Here is a 17,533-nt window from a genome sequence, read left to right as displayed (position 1 = left end):
ACTAGTAGTGGTAGATTACAGTAGTAGCATAGTAATAACTGGGGTAGAATACAGTAGTAGCATAGTAATAACTGGGGGTAGAATACAGTAGTAGCATAGTATTAACTGGGGTAGAATACAGTAGTAGCATAGTAATAACTAGTAGTGGTAGATTACAGTAGTAGCATAGTAATAACTGGGGTAGAATACAGTAGTAGCATAGTAATAACTGGGGGTAGAATACAGTAGTAGCATAGTATTAACTGGGGTAGAATACAGTAGTAGCATAGTAATAACTAGTAGTGGTAGATTACAGTAGTAGCATAGTAATCACTGGGGTAGAATACAGTAGTAGCATAGTAATAACTAGTAGTGGTAGAATACAGTAGTAGCATAGTAATAACTGGGGGTAGAATACAGTAGTAGCATAGTAATAACTAGTAGTAGTAGAATACAGTAGTAGCATAGTAATAACTGGGGGTAGAATACAGTAGTAGCATAGTATTAACTGGGGTAGAATACAGTAGTAGCATAGTAATAACTGGGGGTAGAATACAGTAGTAGCATAGTAATAACTAGTAGTGGTAGAATACAGTAGTAGCATAGTAATAACTGGGGGTAGAATACAGTAGTAGCATAGTAATAACTAGTGGGTAGAATACAGTAGTAGCATAGTAATAACTGGGGGTAGAATACAGTAGTAGCATATTAATAACTGGGGGTAGAATACAGTAGTAGCATAGTAATAACTAGTAGTGGTAGAATACAGTAGTAGCATAGTAATAACTAGTGGGGGTAGAATACAGTAGTAGCATAGTAATAACTGGGGTAGAATACAGTAGTAGCATAGTAATAACTGGGGGTAGAATACAGTAGTAGCATAGTAATAACTGGGGTAGAATACAGTAGTAGCATAGTAATAACGAGTAGTGGTAGAATACAGTAGTAGCATAGTAATAACTGGGGGTAGAATACAGTAGTAGCATAGTAATAACTGGGGGTAGAATACAGTAGTAGCATAGTAATAACTGGGGGTAGAATACAGTAGTAATAACTGGGGGTAGAATACAGTAGTAGCATAGTAATAACTGGGGGTAGAATACAGTAGTAGCATAGTAATAACTAGTAGTGGTAGAATACAGTAGTAGCATAGTAATAACTGGGGGTAGAATACAGTAGTAGCATAGTAATAACTAGTAGTGGTAGAATACAGTAGTAGCATAGTAATAACTAGTAGTGGTAGAATACAGTAGTAGCATAGTAATAACTGGGGGTAGAATACAGTAGTAGCATAGTAATAACTGGGGGTAGAATACAGTAGTAGCATAGTAATAACTAGTAGTGGTAGAATACAGTAGTAGCATAGTAATAACTGGGGTAGAATACAGTAGTAGCATAGTAATAACTAGTAGTGGTAGAATACAGTAGTAGCATAGTAATAACTGGGGGTAGAATACAGTAGTAGCATAGTAATAACTAGTAGTGGTAGAATACAGTAGTAGCATAGTAATAACTGGGGGTAGAATACAGTAGTAGCATAGTAATAACTGGGGGTAGAATACAGTAGTAGCATAGTAATAACTAGTAGTGGTAGAATACAGTAGTAGCATAGTAATAACTAGTAGTGGTAGAATACAGTAGTAGCATAGTAATAACTGGGGGTAGAATACAGTAGTAGCATAGTAATAACTAGTAGTGGTAGAATACAGTAGTAGCATAGTAATAACTGGGGGTAGAATACAGTAGTAGCATAGTAATAACTAGTAGTGGTAGAATACAGTAGTAGCATAGTAATAACTGGGGGTAGAATACAGTAGTAGCATAGTAATAACGAGTAGTGGTAGAATACAGTAGTAATAACTGGGGGTAGAATACAGTAGTAGCATAGTAATAACTGGGGGTAGAATACAGTAGTAGCATAGTAATAACTGGGGGTAGAATACAGTAGAATCAATACGAATAGTCTCTAAGGTCCAGATGAATAGCAGGTCTGAGCAGGTAGACAGCTAGGTTACCAACGGTCTGATGGCCTGTTGGTAGAAGTCCCGGTGCTGAGATACCATTTGCCAGATGGTAACAGAGTAAACAGTCTGTGGCTCGGCTAAGCATTAAAATGTGTTTTAACTCAAGAGTCCTTGACAGTCTTCCAGGCCTTCCTCAGACATCGGCCTGGTGGAAATGTTCTGTAGGGTTGGACGCTCGCCCCCACTGGTGTGTGTGTGTGTGTGTGTGTGTGTGTGTAGGTGTGTATGTGTGAGTGTGTCATGCTGTACCATGGCATGCTGTGCTTCTCACGTACAAATGACTGAAGTGTCAATAAATCACACACTCCTACTCACACACACACACACACACACACACACACAAACACGCTCACACACACACACACCGCACTAAGTCTTGGTTGTCCACTGGCTATTGAATCATGGGTGAAATATATCATCGTATGGAATGTTCATGGGAGATGGGGTCGACCCTTACCCACAATGCCTGGCGTGAGGCAACACCAGCTCTAAAGGACTGAGAAATGTGTGTGTGTGTGTGTGTGTGTATGTATGTGTGTGTGTGTGTGTGTGTGTGTGTGTGTTACAGCAAGAGACACAGAGATAGTTGATCTGAGTCGGATTGAGAGATGTCATCTAGACTCGTCGTTTTCTGACGGTTCATGAGTCATTTCATTTTTAAGATTCATAAAAAAGACCAAAGTATTAAAATGTGTTTAGCTGTTGACGTTGCAGTGGCAGTCTTGACATCTGACATCTCTCGCTTTTCTATCTCTCTCGCTCTCCTCTCTAGGCGTGGAAGAGGCGTTGGTTTGTTCTGAGGAGTGGTCGACTGACCGGAGACCCTGACGTTCTAGAATACTACAAACATGACCACGCACGCAAACCCATACGCATCATCAACATGAGCCTCTGTGAACAGGTAATACACTATACTGTACTGTACGCATCATCAACATGAGCCTCTGTGAATGGGTAATACACTATACTGTACTGTACGCATCATCAACATGAGCCTCTGTAAACAGGTAATACACTATACTGTACTGTACGCATCATCAACATGAGCCTCTGTGAATGGGTAATACACTATACTGTACTGTACGCATCATCAACATGAGCCTCTGTGAACGGGTAATACACTATACTGTACTGTACGCATCATCAACATGAGCCTCTGTGAATGGGTAATACACTATACTGTACTGTACGCATCATCAACATGAGCCTCTGTGAACGGGTAATACACTATACTGTACTGTACGCATCATCAACATGAGCCTCTGTGAACGGGTAATACACTATACTGTACTGTACGCATCATCAACATGAGCCTCTGTGAACGGGTAATACACTATACTGTATTGTACGCATCATCAACATGAGCCTCTGTGAACGGGTAATACACTATACTGTACTGTACGCATCATCAACATGAGCCTCTGTGAACATGTAATATACTATACTGTACGCATCATCAACATGAGCCTCTGTGAACAGGTAATACACTATACTGTACGCATCATCAACATGAGCCTCTGTGAACAGGTAATACACTATACTGTACGCATCATCAACATGAGCCTCTGTGAACAGGTAATATACTATACTGTACTGTTGGGCCTAAGAACAGCCCTTGGCCGTGGTATATTGGCCATATACTGCAAATTCCCGAGGTGCCTTAATGCTATTATAAACTGGTTATCAACATAATTAGAACAGTACATAGTATTTTTTTTGTCATACCCCGTGGTATATGGTCTGATATACCACAGCTTTCAGCCAATCAGGATTCAGGGTGTGGACCACCCGGTTTATAATTAAAGAGCGAACACCCCCACCCACTAACAATGTCGTTACAAATTACAACATAACAAAAGGAAACTCCATTAACCTACTATCCTGATCCAAATTACTATCATCTCTGATGTAAAATCTCTCTCTCTTCTCTCTCTCTTCTCTCTGTCTCTCTCTCTCTCTCTTCTCTCTGTCTCTCTCTCTCTCTTCTCTCTCTGACTTCTCTTCTCTCTCTATTCTCTCTCTCTTCTCTCTCTTCTCTCTCTTCTCTCTCTCTTCTCTCTGTCTCTTCTCTCTCCCTGTCTCTTCTCTCTCTGTGTCTCTTCTCTTCTCTCTCTCCTAGGTGGATGCAGGCCTAACCTTTAATAAAAAGGATTTGGACAGTAGCTATGTGTTTGACGTGCGGACTGTGGAGAGGGTATTCTACCTGGTGGCCGACAGTGAGGAGGACATGAACACATGGGTCAGGTGTATCTGTGACCTGTGTGGATTCAACCCTACTGACCATGGTATGACAACACACACACACACACACACACACACACACACACACACACACACACACACACACACACACATACACACAGTATTCATGATCATATTAACACACACATTTGATTGATTGAATTTATTTGACACTTAGTCAAATAGGGGAAAAGGGGAAGTGGGAAGAGGGGAAAAGGGGAAGTGGGAAGGGGGGAAAGGGGAAGTGGGAAGGGGGGAAAGGGGAAGTGGGAAGGGGGGAAAGGGGAAGAGGGGAAGGGGGGGGAAGTGGGAAGAGGGGAAGGGGGAAGTGGGAAGAGGGGAAGTGGGAAAAGGGGATGAGGGGAAAAGGGGAAGAGGGAAGTGGGAAGAGGGGAAAGGGGAAGAGGGAAAGTGGGAAGAGGGGAAGAGGGGAAGAGGGAAGAGGGGAAATGGGGAAGTGGGAAGAGGGGAAGTGGGAAAAGGGGAAGTGGGAAGAGGGAAAATGGGAAGGGGGAAGAGGGGAAGAGGAAGTGGGAAGAGGGGAAAGGGTAAGAGGGAAAGTGGGAAGAGGGGAAAGGGGAAGAGGGGAAGTGGGAAGAGGGGAAGAGGGGAAAAGGGGAAGTGGGAAGAGGGGAAATGGGGAAGTGGGAAAAGGGGAAGTGGGAAGAGGGGAAGTGGGAAGAGGGGAAAGGGGAAGAGGGAAAGTGGGAAGAGGGGAAGTGGGAAGAGGGGAAGAGGGGAAGTGGGAAGAGGGGAAATGGGAAAGGGGGAAAGTGGGAAGAGGGGAAGGGGAAAAGGGGAAGAGGGAAGAGGGGAAGTGGGAAGAGGGGAAGTGGGGAAAAGGGGAAGTGGGAAGAGGGGAAGAGGGAAAGTGGGAAGAGGGGAAGAGGGAAAAGGGGAAGTGGGAAAGGGGGAAGTGGGAAGAGGGGAAAAGGGGAAGAGGGGAAGAGGGGAAAAGGGGAAAAGGGGAAGTGGGAAGAGGGGAAGTGGGAAGTGGGGAAGTGGGAATAGGGGAAGTGGGAATAGGGGAAGTGGGAAGTGGGGAAGTGGGAATACAACAAGGTTAGACGGTGATTGTAATGACAATAGACCATCACAACATCCAATAATTAATACAGCTATGGATTTTCCTTGTCTCACATACCCTTAATATATAAATGTTATATGCCGGACCAGACCATCCCGGGCATTTCCCTCTCCGCCACCTTAATCACACCAGGCCGATTATCCCTTTTGAGACATGCTACTATTTAGAAATTTTTTTTCCAGTGAGAATTTGAAAACTACCTATGGAGGTTATACATTTCAAATTGTTTTGGAAGATTATTCCAAAAAGAATGGCAGCCGAGTATCACTTTTAAATCTAAAAGGAATCGTGTCTGCTTGACTCCTTCTAGTGGAATTGTTGTGGTTATCCCGGACTAAGTTAGAGTCGTTACTTAAGTACCTAGGGTCCATACTGTGGACAATCTGATGTACAAGACACAATTATATCTGAGCGACTCTCTCCTCCACTTTAATCCATCTGAGGCTTTCAAAAATAGAAAATAGTCGAGATGCGTAAGTGCTGGAAGTTTAAGAATAATCCTAACTAATTTGTCTGCAATTTTTTATTTTTTTATTTTTATATATCTTGGAGGCACTATTGTACCAGGAAGAGCATGCATAGTCAAAGTGGCACTGAACAAGAGCCCCTGACAATGTCCCCATTGCATTCTTATCCAGATATTTGGAGGTTCTTGCCCGGGAACCTCATTTTATGGTTCTCTTTGGAGATCACGTTTTGTGCCATGCTCTCCACTCTCAGATGGTTATCTAGCACACATCCAAGATACTTAACAGAGTATTTTGCTACAACTACTATGTCATCGACTACCACGTTAAAATCTGAGGATTTCCTCAGTTTCACTTTGGACAAAAACAAAATGGACTATGTTTTTCCAAGGTGAAGTAACAGCTTATTGTCATATAGCCATTTGCTGACATTCAGAAGTTCAGCACTGAGGGACTTCTCAACCACATCTTTGTCTTTCTCAATCACATCTTTGTCTTTGTGGGAAACCAACAGTGCAGAATCATGGAGGATGGAGGAAAAGGTCACATGGTACAGGCAGATTTCAGATCATTTATACACAATAGAAATAAAAGTGGACCCAGCACACTCCCTTGAGGTACCCCACAGTTCCAGATTTTAGGTTTAGACAGGGTCCCATCCACATCCATCATCTGTTTTCTTCCTTGTAGGTAAGAGCTAACCCATTTGACTGCTGAGTTGTTAAACGCCTATGGCTCTTAGTTTTATTAACAGAATCTCACGATTCATTGTTTTCAAACGCCTTTTGGAAATCTAACAATAATAATAATAGCAATAACACAACATTTCCCTCTGTCTACTTCCTTCCTTATGTGATCAGTCAGATATAGTAGGCAGGTGTCAGTGGAACGGGATTTCCTGAAGCCAAATTGGAGCTCATGTGTAAGGAAATTTTAACTGGCAATCTGCTTGAACATAATCTTTTCCATAACCTTCGATAAAGCAACACGGGATTGAGAGTTAGGACGATAGTTTCCATGATCTAACTTGTTCCTTTTTTTTATATATATATATATATATATATATATATATAACGGAATGACCCTTGCAAGTTTTAGTTGACTGGGAAAACACCCTAGTTCAATAGACAAGATTCACAATGTGAGTTACAACAGGAGGTGATAATTACTGCAGCATCCTTTAGAAAATCTGTCAGGGATGTTGTCAAGGCCCGTTGCTATGGAACGGTCAAGTTCTTTCAGCATCTCTAGCACAGTTCGACTCAGACACCTTTTCAAATGAAAAAAATAATCTACTCGAATCCCCTGCTGTTGAGTGAAACCCCCACCATAGCAATCTGATTGACTAGGTAACTTGCTAACTAATGTATTAGCTATAGTTGTAAAAAATAGCTATTCAGACTGTCTGCAACCATGGTCTTGTCTGATGTAACCTTTCCTCCAATGTCCAAGCTGAGACTGAGAGCTTTGGTCTATAATCTGTTACTGTTACCTAACAGCATCAGACACTTATATAATTTGCTCAGATTGTTTCTATTTGCAACTATTTTGTCATTGAAATATTCTTTCTTGGCCTTCTGTATCATCCTGTTGACCTCATTTCTTAACTTCTTATAGTCTATAAATATATAATCTACCCTGGATTTCCTAAACTCCAGAAAGTATTAATTTTCTACGCTTAATTGCCTTTTAAATTGTATAATTTATCCATGACTCTGTTTCTAATCTTTTTCATTGGAGCCTACTTATCTACAGCAAGTAAAAACAATGATTTTAAATGGTCCCAGGCATTTTCCACTTCACTGCGTTTCAATACAGCAGACCAGTACAGCAGACCAGTACAGCAGACCTGTACAGCAGACCAGTACAGCAGACCTGTACAGCAGACCAGTACAGCAGACCTGTACAGCAGACCAGTACAGCAGACCAGTACAGCAGACCTGTACAGCAGACCAGTACAGCAGACCAGTACAGCAGACCAGTACAGCAGACCAGTACAGCAGACCAGTACAGCAGACCAGTACAGCAGACCAGTACAGCAGACCAGTACAGCAGACCAGTCTAATTTGCTCAGACAATGAACAAAAAATAGCTGCACTATAATTCTTCATAGACCAATTTTTTTTTTTAAATTAAATTATGATGATTAAAAAACTATTTTCTGAACCTTCCTACTACAGAAAATGATGGAATGATCACTGAGTCCATAGTTTACAACCTCACTGTTTGTAAACACAAGGTTTGGGTAGAAGGACAAGCCCTGTTGGGCTCATTAATCAGTTAGTATAAAGCAAATCAATGACAGAAAAAAATTCTTAAGAGCTTTTTAAAAGTAGCATGGCCCTTTTAGAGTATATGTGTGTATTAAAATTTACCAGTAAATAAAATCCTCTGATTGACCAAAGTCTGTACAGTTGGAACCTCCAACAATTCTGCAAACTTGTACTGGTCTGGTGGTCTATAATAGATTCCTATAATAGGTTTACATTTTCGTAAATAAAATGTCCACCCACACAGCTTCAATCTCGTCATAAATCGGATCTATAGTTGTACCCAATATCTGATCTTACATAAGTGCAAACTCTTCCGCCTTTGCGATTGCGGTCTTTTCCAATTAATTCATCATTTTCAAATTCAATCTCTGCGGGGTTTTTTTTTAAATCTAACTATCCAACCAGGTTTTGGTAAAGCAAAACACTCCAGTTACTAGACAGTAGGCACATTTCCTCAATCTGGGGAGACTTCTAACGTTGAGATGAAGGATGTGTCGTCCTCTCATGGAAAACACATTTTTGTGTTTTGTTTTGAGTCAAGTTCTCCTCCTCCTGTTGGAACTGTCAGCTGAAAATTGTTCACTTGATGATGGAGTGTTGACTCCATGCAGTTCAAATCGCCGCAATGAAACTCCTTCCAGGATTCACGCTGGCATTTTAGAGAGATGGTCGTTGCTCCTTCCCTTCTGACCTTCTCTATTATAGCGAATGGATTTATCGCTAGAAAACGTGCTAATATGAACACATATTAACACATATTAACACTAATTAACACATATCAACACATTTAAACAATATTTACACATATCAACACATATCAACACATATTAACACACATTAACACAAATTAACACATATTAACACATGTTAACACATATTAACACATATCAACACACATTAACACATATTAACACATATCAACACAAATTAACACATGTTAACACACATTAACACATATCAACACATATTAACACATATTAACACATATCAACACATATAAACACATGTTAACACATATGAACACATATTAACACATATTAACACATATTAACACATGTTAACACATATTAACACATGTTAACACATATTAACACATATTAACACATGTTAACACATATTAACACATGTTAACACATATTAACACATATTAACACACGTTAACACATATTAACACATATTAACACATATTAACACATATTAACACATATTAACACATGTTAACACATATTAACACATGTTAACACATATTAACACATATTAACACATGTTAACACATATTAACACATATTAACACATATTAACACACATTAACACATATTAACACATATTAACACATATTAACACACATTAACACATGTTAACACATATTAACACATATTAACACATATTAACACATGTGCTTCATGAGGAATGCTTTTCCAACAGTCTTGAAGGAGTTCCCACATATGCTGAGCACTTGTTGGCTGCTTTTCCTTCACTCTGAGGTCCAACTCATCCAAAACCATCTCAATTGGTTTGAGGTCAGGTGATTGTGGAGGTCAGGTCATCTGATGCAGCACTCCATCACTCTCCTTCTTGGTCAAATAGCCCTTACACAGCCTGGAGGTGTATTGGGTCATTGTCCTGTTGAAAAACAAATTATAGTCCCACTAAGCGCAAACCAGATGGGATGGCGTATCGCTGCAGAATGCTGTGGTAGCCATGCTGGTTAAGTGTGCCTTGAATTCTACATAAATCACAGACAGTGTTACCAGCAAAGCACTCCCACACCACCACCTCCTCCATGCTTCACGGTGGGAACCACACATGCAGAGATCATCCATTCCCCTACTCTGCATCTCACAAAGACACAGTGGTTGGAACCAAAAATCGCACATTTAGACTCATCAGACCAAAGGACAGATTTCCACCAGTCTAATAATGTCCATTGCTTGTGTTTCTTGTCCCAAGCAAGTCTCTTCTAATTGGTGTCCTTTAGTAGTGGTTTCTTTGCAGCAATTCAACCTGGAAGGCCCGATTCATGCAGTCTCATCTGAACAGTTGTTGTTGAGATGTGTCTGATTTGTTTAACACTTTTTTGGTTACTACATGATTTAAGAGAAAGGTTCACCCATTTTGAATGTTATATTGTGTTTGTGCATCTTTGAGCGATGTTCTATCGTTTCCTGGGGGGTCATTTCATGTTTAATCTCTGAGCTATTGCCATAAAAGCAGGCAGAAATCCATCTGGTTTGACGTAGCATTGCGATAAAGCACCTGTCACTAGACTGGAAGTTAATGGGAACACGAGTTTTAAATCGCGAAAACTTCTATCATGTATGTCAGATTTCAATACTGGTCGACGTCAACGCGGGAGGTTGTCTTCTCATTGATCATATTTTAGCGATATTCCTACTTCTACAAATGTTTGCTGTAGCTATCTAGGCAGCAAGCCCATAGATAGAGCGTTGCATTGTGGGTTTTGTAGTCGACTTGATCTGCAACAGATTTCCACAACGTTATTACGTGTGTGTGTGTGTGTGTGTGTGTGTGTGTGTGTGTGTGTGTGTTCATGTTTTCAGTAGTCTTTTGATAAGGCAGTATAATAGCTCTGGAAAAACCAAGGCTGTCTGAGAGGGAAACAGACTGAGTTTACTAAGGTGAGAATGATGATGACAACTAAATGGGCTCCATGACTGGTGCAGTGGTCTAAGACACTGTATCTCAGTGCAAAAGGCGTCACTGCAGTACCTGGTTCGAATCCAGGCTGTATCACATCCGGCTGTGATTGGGAGTCCCATAGGGCGGCGCACAATTGGCCCAGCGTCGTCTGGGTTTGGCCGGGGTAGGCCGTTGTTGAAAATGAGAATTTGTTCTTAACTGGCTTGCCTAGTTAAAAAAAGAGGACTGTAGTCCTGACCCCAATAACTACTGTGCAGCAACCTTGTACATTTCCTTAGTGAAAACAATATACTGAGCAAATGTCAAATTGGCTTTTTACCAAATTATCGTACGACATACTCATTCTGTCCAAGATATTTATTAACAATCCAAAAGGGGCAGGCAAGAGAATCACATAAGTGAATAGGTGAAACAGATCAGGGCGTGACAATTGCTGCACGTCTGAAGTTCACAAAAGAGCACCTGGATGTTCCAAAAATATTCTGTGGACAGATTAAATTAAAGTTTAATTGTTTGGAAGGAAGGAACACACAACACTAAGTGTGGAGAGAAAAAAGGCACAGCACACCAACATCAGAACCTCATCCCAACTATAAAGTATGGTGGAGGGAGCATCATGGTTTGGGGCTGCTTTGCTGCCTTAGGGCCTGGACAGCTTGCTACAACAGGACAGCGACCCAAAACACAGAAGCAAATCAACAACAGAATGGCTTCAAAAGAAGAAAATACGCATTCTGGAGTGGCCCAGTCAGAGTCCTGACCTCAAACCGATTGGTTAAAGCAGGTAGCCTAGTGGTTAGAGCAGGTAGCCTAGTGGTTAGAGCAGGTAGCCTAGTGGTTAGAGACAGGTAGCCTAGTGGTTAGAGACAGGTAGCCTAGTGGTTAGAGACAGGTAGCCTAGTGGTTAGAGACAGGTAGCCTAGTGGTTAGAGCAGGTAGCCTAGTGGTTAGAGCAGGTAGCCTAGTGGTTAGAGACAGGTAGCCTAGTGGTTAGAGCAGGTAGCCTAGTGGTTAGAGCAGGTAGCCTAGTGGTTAGAGCAGGTAGCCTAGTGGTTAGAGACAGGTAGCCTAGTGGTTAGAGCAGGTAGCCTAGTGGTTAGAGCCTAGTGGTTAGAGCAGGTAGCCTAGTGGTTAGAGCAGGTAGCCTAGTGGTTGGAGCCTAGTGGTTAGAGCAGGTAGCCTAGTGGTTAGAGCCTAGTGGTTAGAGCAGGTAGCCTAGTGGTTAGAGCCTAGTGGTTAGAGCAGGTAGCCTAGTGGTTGGAGCCTAGTGGTTAGAGCAGGTAGCCTAGTGGTTGGAGCCTAGTGGTTAGAGCAGGTAACCTAGTGGTTAGAGAAGGTAGCCTAGTGGTTGGAGCCTAGTGGTTAGAGCAGGTAACCTAGTGTTTAGAGGCAGGTAGCCTAGTGGTTAGAGCAGGTAGCCTAGTGGTTAGAGGCAGGTAGACTAGTGGTTAGAGCAGGTAACCTAGTGGTTAGAGGCAGGTAGCCTAGTGGTTAGAGCAGGTAACCTAGTGGTTAGAGGCAGGTAGCCTAGTGATTAGAGCAGGTAGCCTAGTGGTTAGAGCAGGTAGCCTAGTGGTTGGAGCCTAGTGGTTAGAGCAGGTAACCTAGTGGTTAGAGGCAGGTAGCCTAGTGGTTAGAGCAGATATCCTAGTGGTTAGAGCAGGTAGCCTAGTGGTTAGAGCAGGTAGCCTAGTGGTTAGAGCAGGTACCCTAGTGGTTAGAGCCTAGTGGTTAGAGCAGGTAGCCTAGTGGTTAGAGCAGCTTGCCTAGTGGTTAGAGCCGGTTGCCTAGTGGTTAGAGCAGGTAGCCTAGTGGTTAGAGCAGGTAGCCTAGTGGTTAGAGCAGCTAGCGTAGTGGTTAGAGCAGGTAGCCTAGTGGTTAGAGCTTAGTGATTAGAGACAGGTAGCCTAGTGGTTAGAGCAGGTAGCCTAGTGATTAGAGCAGGTAGCCTAGTGGTTAGAGCAGGTAGCCTAGTGGTTAGAGCAGGTAGCCTAGTGGTTAGAGGCAGGTAGCCTAGTGGTTAGAGCAGGTAGCCTAGTGGTTAGAGCCTAGTGGTTAGAGCAGGTAGCCTAGTGGTTAGAGCCTAGTGGTTAGAGCAGGTAGCCTAGTGGTTGGAGCCTAGTGGTTAGAGCAGGTAGCCTAGTGGTTAGAGCAGGTAGCCTAGTGGTTAGAGCCTAGTGGTTAGAGCAGGTAGCCTAGTGGTTGGAGCCTAGTGGTTAGAGCAGGTAGCCTAGTGGTTGGAGCCTAGTGGTTAGAGCAGGTAACCTAGTGGTTAGAGAAGGTAGCCTAGTGGTTGGAGCCTAGTGGTTAGAGCAGGTAACCTAATGGTTAGAGGCAGGTAGCCTAGTGGTTAGAGCAGGTAGCCTAGTGGTTAGAGGCAGGTAGCCTAGTGGTTAGAGCAGGTAACCTAGTGGTTAGAGGCAGGTAGCCTAGTGGTTAGAGCAGGTAACCTAGTGGTTAGAGGCAGGTAGCCTAGTGATTAGAGCAGGTAGCCAGTGGTTAGAGCAGGTAGCCTAGTGGTTGGAGCCTAGTGGTTAGAGCAGGTAACCTAGTGGTTAGAGGCAGGTAGCCTAGTGGTTAGAGGCAGGTAGCCTAGTGGTTAGAGCAGATATCCTAGTGGTTAGAGCCTAGTGGTTAGAGCAGGTAGCCTAGTGGTTAGAGCAGGTAGCCTAGTGGTTAGAGCAGGTACCCTAGTGGTTAGAGCCTAGTGGTTAGAGCAGGTAGCCTAGTGGTTAGAGCCTAGTGGTTAGAGCAGGTAGCCTAGTGGTTAGAGCAGGTAGCTTAGTGGTTAGAACAGCTAGCCTAGTGGTTAGAGCCTAGTGGTTAGAGCAGGTAGCCTAGTGGTTAGAGCAGGTAGCCTAGTGGTTAGAGCAGGTACCCTAGTGGTTAGAGCCTAGTGGTTAGAGCAGGTAGCCTAGTGGTTAGAGCCTAGTGGTTAGAGCAGGTAGCCTAGTGGTTGGAGCCTAGTGGTTAGAGCAGGTAGCCTAGTGGTTATAGCAGGTAGCCTAGTGGTTAGAGCCTAGTGGTTAGAGCAGGTAGCCTAGTGGTTGGAGCCGAGTGGTTAGAGCCTAGTGGTTAGAGCAGGTAGCCTAGTGGTTAGAGCAGGTAGCCTAGTGGTTAGAGCAGGTAGCCTAGTGGTTAGAGCAGCTAGCCTAGTGGTTAGAGCAGGTAGCCTAGTGGTTAGAGCTTAGTGATTAGAGACAGGTAGCCTAGTGGTTAGAGCAGGTAGCCTAGTGATTAGAGCAGGTAGCCTAGTGGTTAGAGCAGGTAGCCTAGTGGTTAGAGACAGGTAGCCTAGTGGTTAGAGCAGGTAGCCTACAGGTAGTTACAGAGACTCTAGAGTAAACAGAGACTAAACTAAACAGAGTTTTCAGAGACTCTAGAGTAAACAGAGACTAAACTAAACAGAGTTTTCAGAGACTCTAGAGTAAATAGAGACTAAACTAAACAGAGTTTCCAGAGACTCTAGAGTAAACAGAAACTAAACAGTTTTCAGAGTAGAACTATGCACTGCTGTTACATGGACACAGTGCCACCAGAAGTATCTGTAGGGCTGTTCAGTGTCGGTCCTGGAGGACCCAAACACGTCTGGTTTTCATCATCTCTTTCTAATAAGGGACTCATTTATACCTGGGACACCAGGTGAGTGAAATTAACTACCAGGTTGAAACAACAACAAAAAAAACTGAAGTTTTTTTTCAGCCCACCAGGACCGACATCTCTGGTATAAGGGTAGAGTCCAGATTAGAGGCAAAAACGTAGTTTCTATAAAAACCCTCCAGCCATCTTTACTCTTTCAGATAGACCCACCGTCACCGCCCAAACCCCTACAGTCACAGTCACCACAGGCCACGCCCCCGTCTCCACGTCGACCACCGTCATGGCCCCGCCTCAGCTGGAATCAGTTAGCAGTCAGGAGGACGGAACAGAGTACCTGTGGCTGTCACACTGCCAGAGCAAGACACCACACAGGTACACACACACACACCTGTACACACACACACAGACAGACCGAAGCACGCACACACCACAGGAGGTTGGTGGCACCTTAATTTGGGGAGGACGGAATCAGTGGAATGGTATCAAATACATCAAACACGTGGTTTCCATGGTTTCCAGGTGTTTAATGCCATTCCATTCGCTACGTTACGGACATTATTATGATGCTCCTCCCCTCAGCAGCCTCCTGTGACACACACATACAAATACACACACACACACACACACACACACACACACATAGAGATACACACGCACATACACACACACAGATACACACACATATATACACACATACACACACACGCACATACACACATACAAATACACACACATAGAGATACACATGCACATACACACATACACACATACAGATAGACACACACACACACACATACAGATACAAACACATATATACACACACATACAGATAGACACACACACACACACATACAGATACAAACACATATATACACACACATACAGATAGACACACACACACACATAGAGATACACACGCACATACACACACACAGATACACACACATATATACACACACATACACACACACGCACATACACACATACAGATAGACACACACACACACACACATAGAGATACACATGCACATACACACATACAGATACACACACATATATACACACACATACACACACACGCACATACACACATACAGATAGACACACACACACACATAGAGATACACATGCACATACACACACACATACACACATACAGATACACAAACACACACACACACATACAGATACACACACACACAGGTCACTTGTCAGAAGAGAGTTATCAAAATCATGTTGATAATGTCTTGTCTTGTTACAGAATTACTTCATTTCAAAATAAAAGTGTTTCAGAATAATAGTCCTCCTGGTTTGTATTTCTCTGTTTCAGGCCTCCAGGTAGTTCCTACCACTCCACCTGCTCTGACTCAACAGACTACAATGAAAACACTCTCCCATCCCACTGGCCTCCTCCCTCTTCTTCCTCCTCCTCTTCCTCCTCCCTCGCTAAAGGCCTCCCCCATCACCCCGGCCCCTGGGCCGTCACCACGGAGACCAACACTTTTAGCCAATCGCAGGACAGCGTGTTAACCCCTGAACTCCATAGGGGCTGGACTAGGGGTCACCCGTCCCCCCACCCGAGAAAACACTCCCTCCAGCTGCAGGCTGTGTCTCTCCCTCCCATCTGTCATGACATGGTCTTCAGCACAGGGATAAGCACTATAAACACAAAATCACACCGTTTGAATTCTAATAGCAACACAACTTACCAGGTACCCTCCTCTACTCCTACCGCAAGGTGAGCACTTATTGTTTTGTGTTTTTCTTTTTTTAAACTAGCAACTATTCTAACAGTCTGTTTACTGTTTACGCGTATTGTTTGTTTGCTCTTATCCAGAGCTTCTTAAAAATAGATCATTCATCTTTATGTATTTAGTGAGATGTCTGTGATTGATTTTATTGATTGTTCATTTGTTGCTAATTAGTCTCTCTGTCTCTCTCTCTCCCCTCTCTCTCCCTCTCCCTCCCTCCCTCCCTCCCTCCCTCCCTCCCTCCCTCCCTCCCTCCCTCCCTCCCTCCGTCCATCCGTCCATCCATCCATCCACCCCCAGCTCACCCACACCAGGTCGGGGGGACTCCTCCACCCCTCCACCACGCCCCCCCAAGCCCCTGGTCTCTGCCCCAGCCGAGGTGTCTTCTCTGGCCACTCTGTCGGGCTCACTCCACCGGTCTGCTTCGGAACCAGAGAGGAGCTATGGAGGAGGTAGAGGTAGAGGAGGAGAAGGACAGGGAGGAAGAGGCAACAATCCCAGAGCACCTCGTTGTAACACTATAGCTACCTCAGGCTATACACACACAGGTGAGAGACACACACAGGTGAGAGACACACACAGGTGAGAGACACACACAGGTGAGAGACACACACAGGTGAGAGACACACACTCATCCACACACACACACACACACACACACAGATACAGAAACACCACACAATCACGCTATGTCTGATGTGTGTGTGTGTGTGTGTGTTTACAGGCACAGGTTCCCAGCAGAGCTATGCTGTACCAAGGTCCTTCTCTGACCAGACCAGAGCCAGCATGTTTGAGTTTAGCGACAGCTTCAACAGCTACTTTGTGAGTACATTAGCAGTTTTACATTTTTTATAACTATCAATGAATAAGATATGTTACTATTATAGACCAACAAAGGGTTCCTAGCTAGCTACTAGGATACTAAAAGATTTGCTCAGTGCGACAATAGCAGGCTTTTCGTTGAAGCTCAGTGTTAAATTAACATTTCCTTATCATCATAACTAAGCGAATATGACAACAACGTCGATGAAAATGTACTAATCACCTTGATTGGAAATACACAACACACTCCCTGCTTCTCATCATGAGCCATCGGGCTGTTACCGAGAGCCACATACCAGATGTTGAACAGGGTTCAAATTTTATCCCCGACCTAGCTGAATATCTAGGCATCGGACAAGTAGGAGACTGCAGCTGAATATCTAGGCATTGGATAAGTAGGAGACTACAGCTGAATATCTAGGCATCGGACAAGTAGGAGACTACAGCTGAATATCTAGGCATCGGACAAGTAGGAGTCTACAGCTGAATATCTAGGCATCGGACAAGTAGGAGACTACAGCTGAATATCTAGGCATCGGACAAGTAGGAGACTACAGCTGAATATCTAGGCATCGGACAAGTAGGAGACTACAGCTGAATATCTAGGCATCGGACAAGTAGGAGACTA

At 43.4% G+C, this 17,533-nt stretch overlaps 1 protein-coding gene across 3 annotated transcripts in view; it reads left to right on the top strand.

Moving 5' to 3' along the window:
* LOC110531342 (GRB2-associated-binding protein 1) overlaps positions 1 to 17,533 on the top strand; it is a 61,779-nt gene that overhangs the window by 17,370 nt on the left and 26,876 nt on the right. For 2 of the 3 annotated variants that reach the window (XM_036989229.2, XM_090183356.1), the window contains exons 2-7: positions 2,776 to 2,904; positions 4,123 to 4,288; positions 14,533 to 14,704; positions 15,663 to 16,070; positions 16,384 to 16,631; positions 16,808 to 16,905. In XM_036989229.2, the coding sequence (XP_036845124.2) occupies positions 2,776 to 2,904; positions 4,123 to 4,288; positions 14,533 to 14,704; positions 15,663 to 16,070; positions 16,384 to 16,631; positions 16,808 to 16,905 (1,221 nt within the window). Of the gene's footprint in view, positions 1 to 2,775; positions 2,905 to 3,548; positions 3,579 to 4,122; positions 4,289 to 14,532; positions 14,705 to 15,662; positions 16,071 to 16,383; positions 16,632 to 16,807; positions 16,906 to 17,533 lie in introns of those variants that run through there. The other variant, XM_090183357.1, reaches the window with a different exon arrangement.

This window comes from Oncorhynchus mykiss, chromosome 9, assembly GCF_057628025.1.
Source record: "Oncorhynchus mykiss isolate SJ-2025 chromosome 9, ASM5762802v1, whole genome shotgun sequence".
Taxonomy (NCBI): Eukaryota; Metazoa; Chordata; class Actinopteri; order Salmoniformes; family Salmonidae; genus Oncorhynchus; species Oncorhynchus mykiss.
This window is presented reverse-complemented; position numbering and strand designations above follow the sequence as displayed.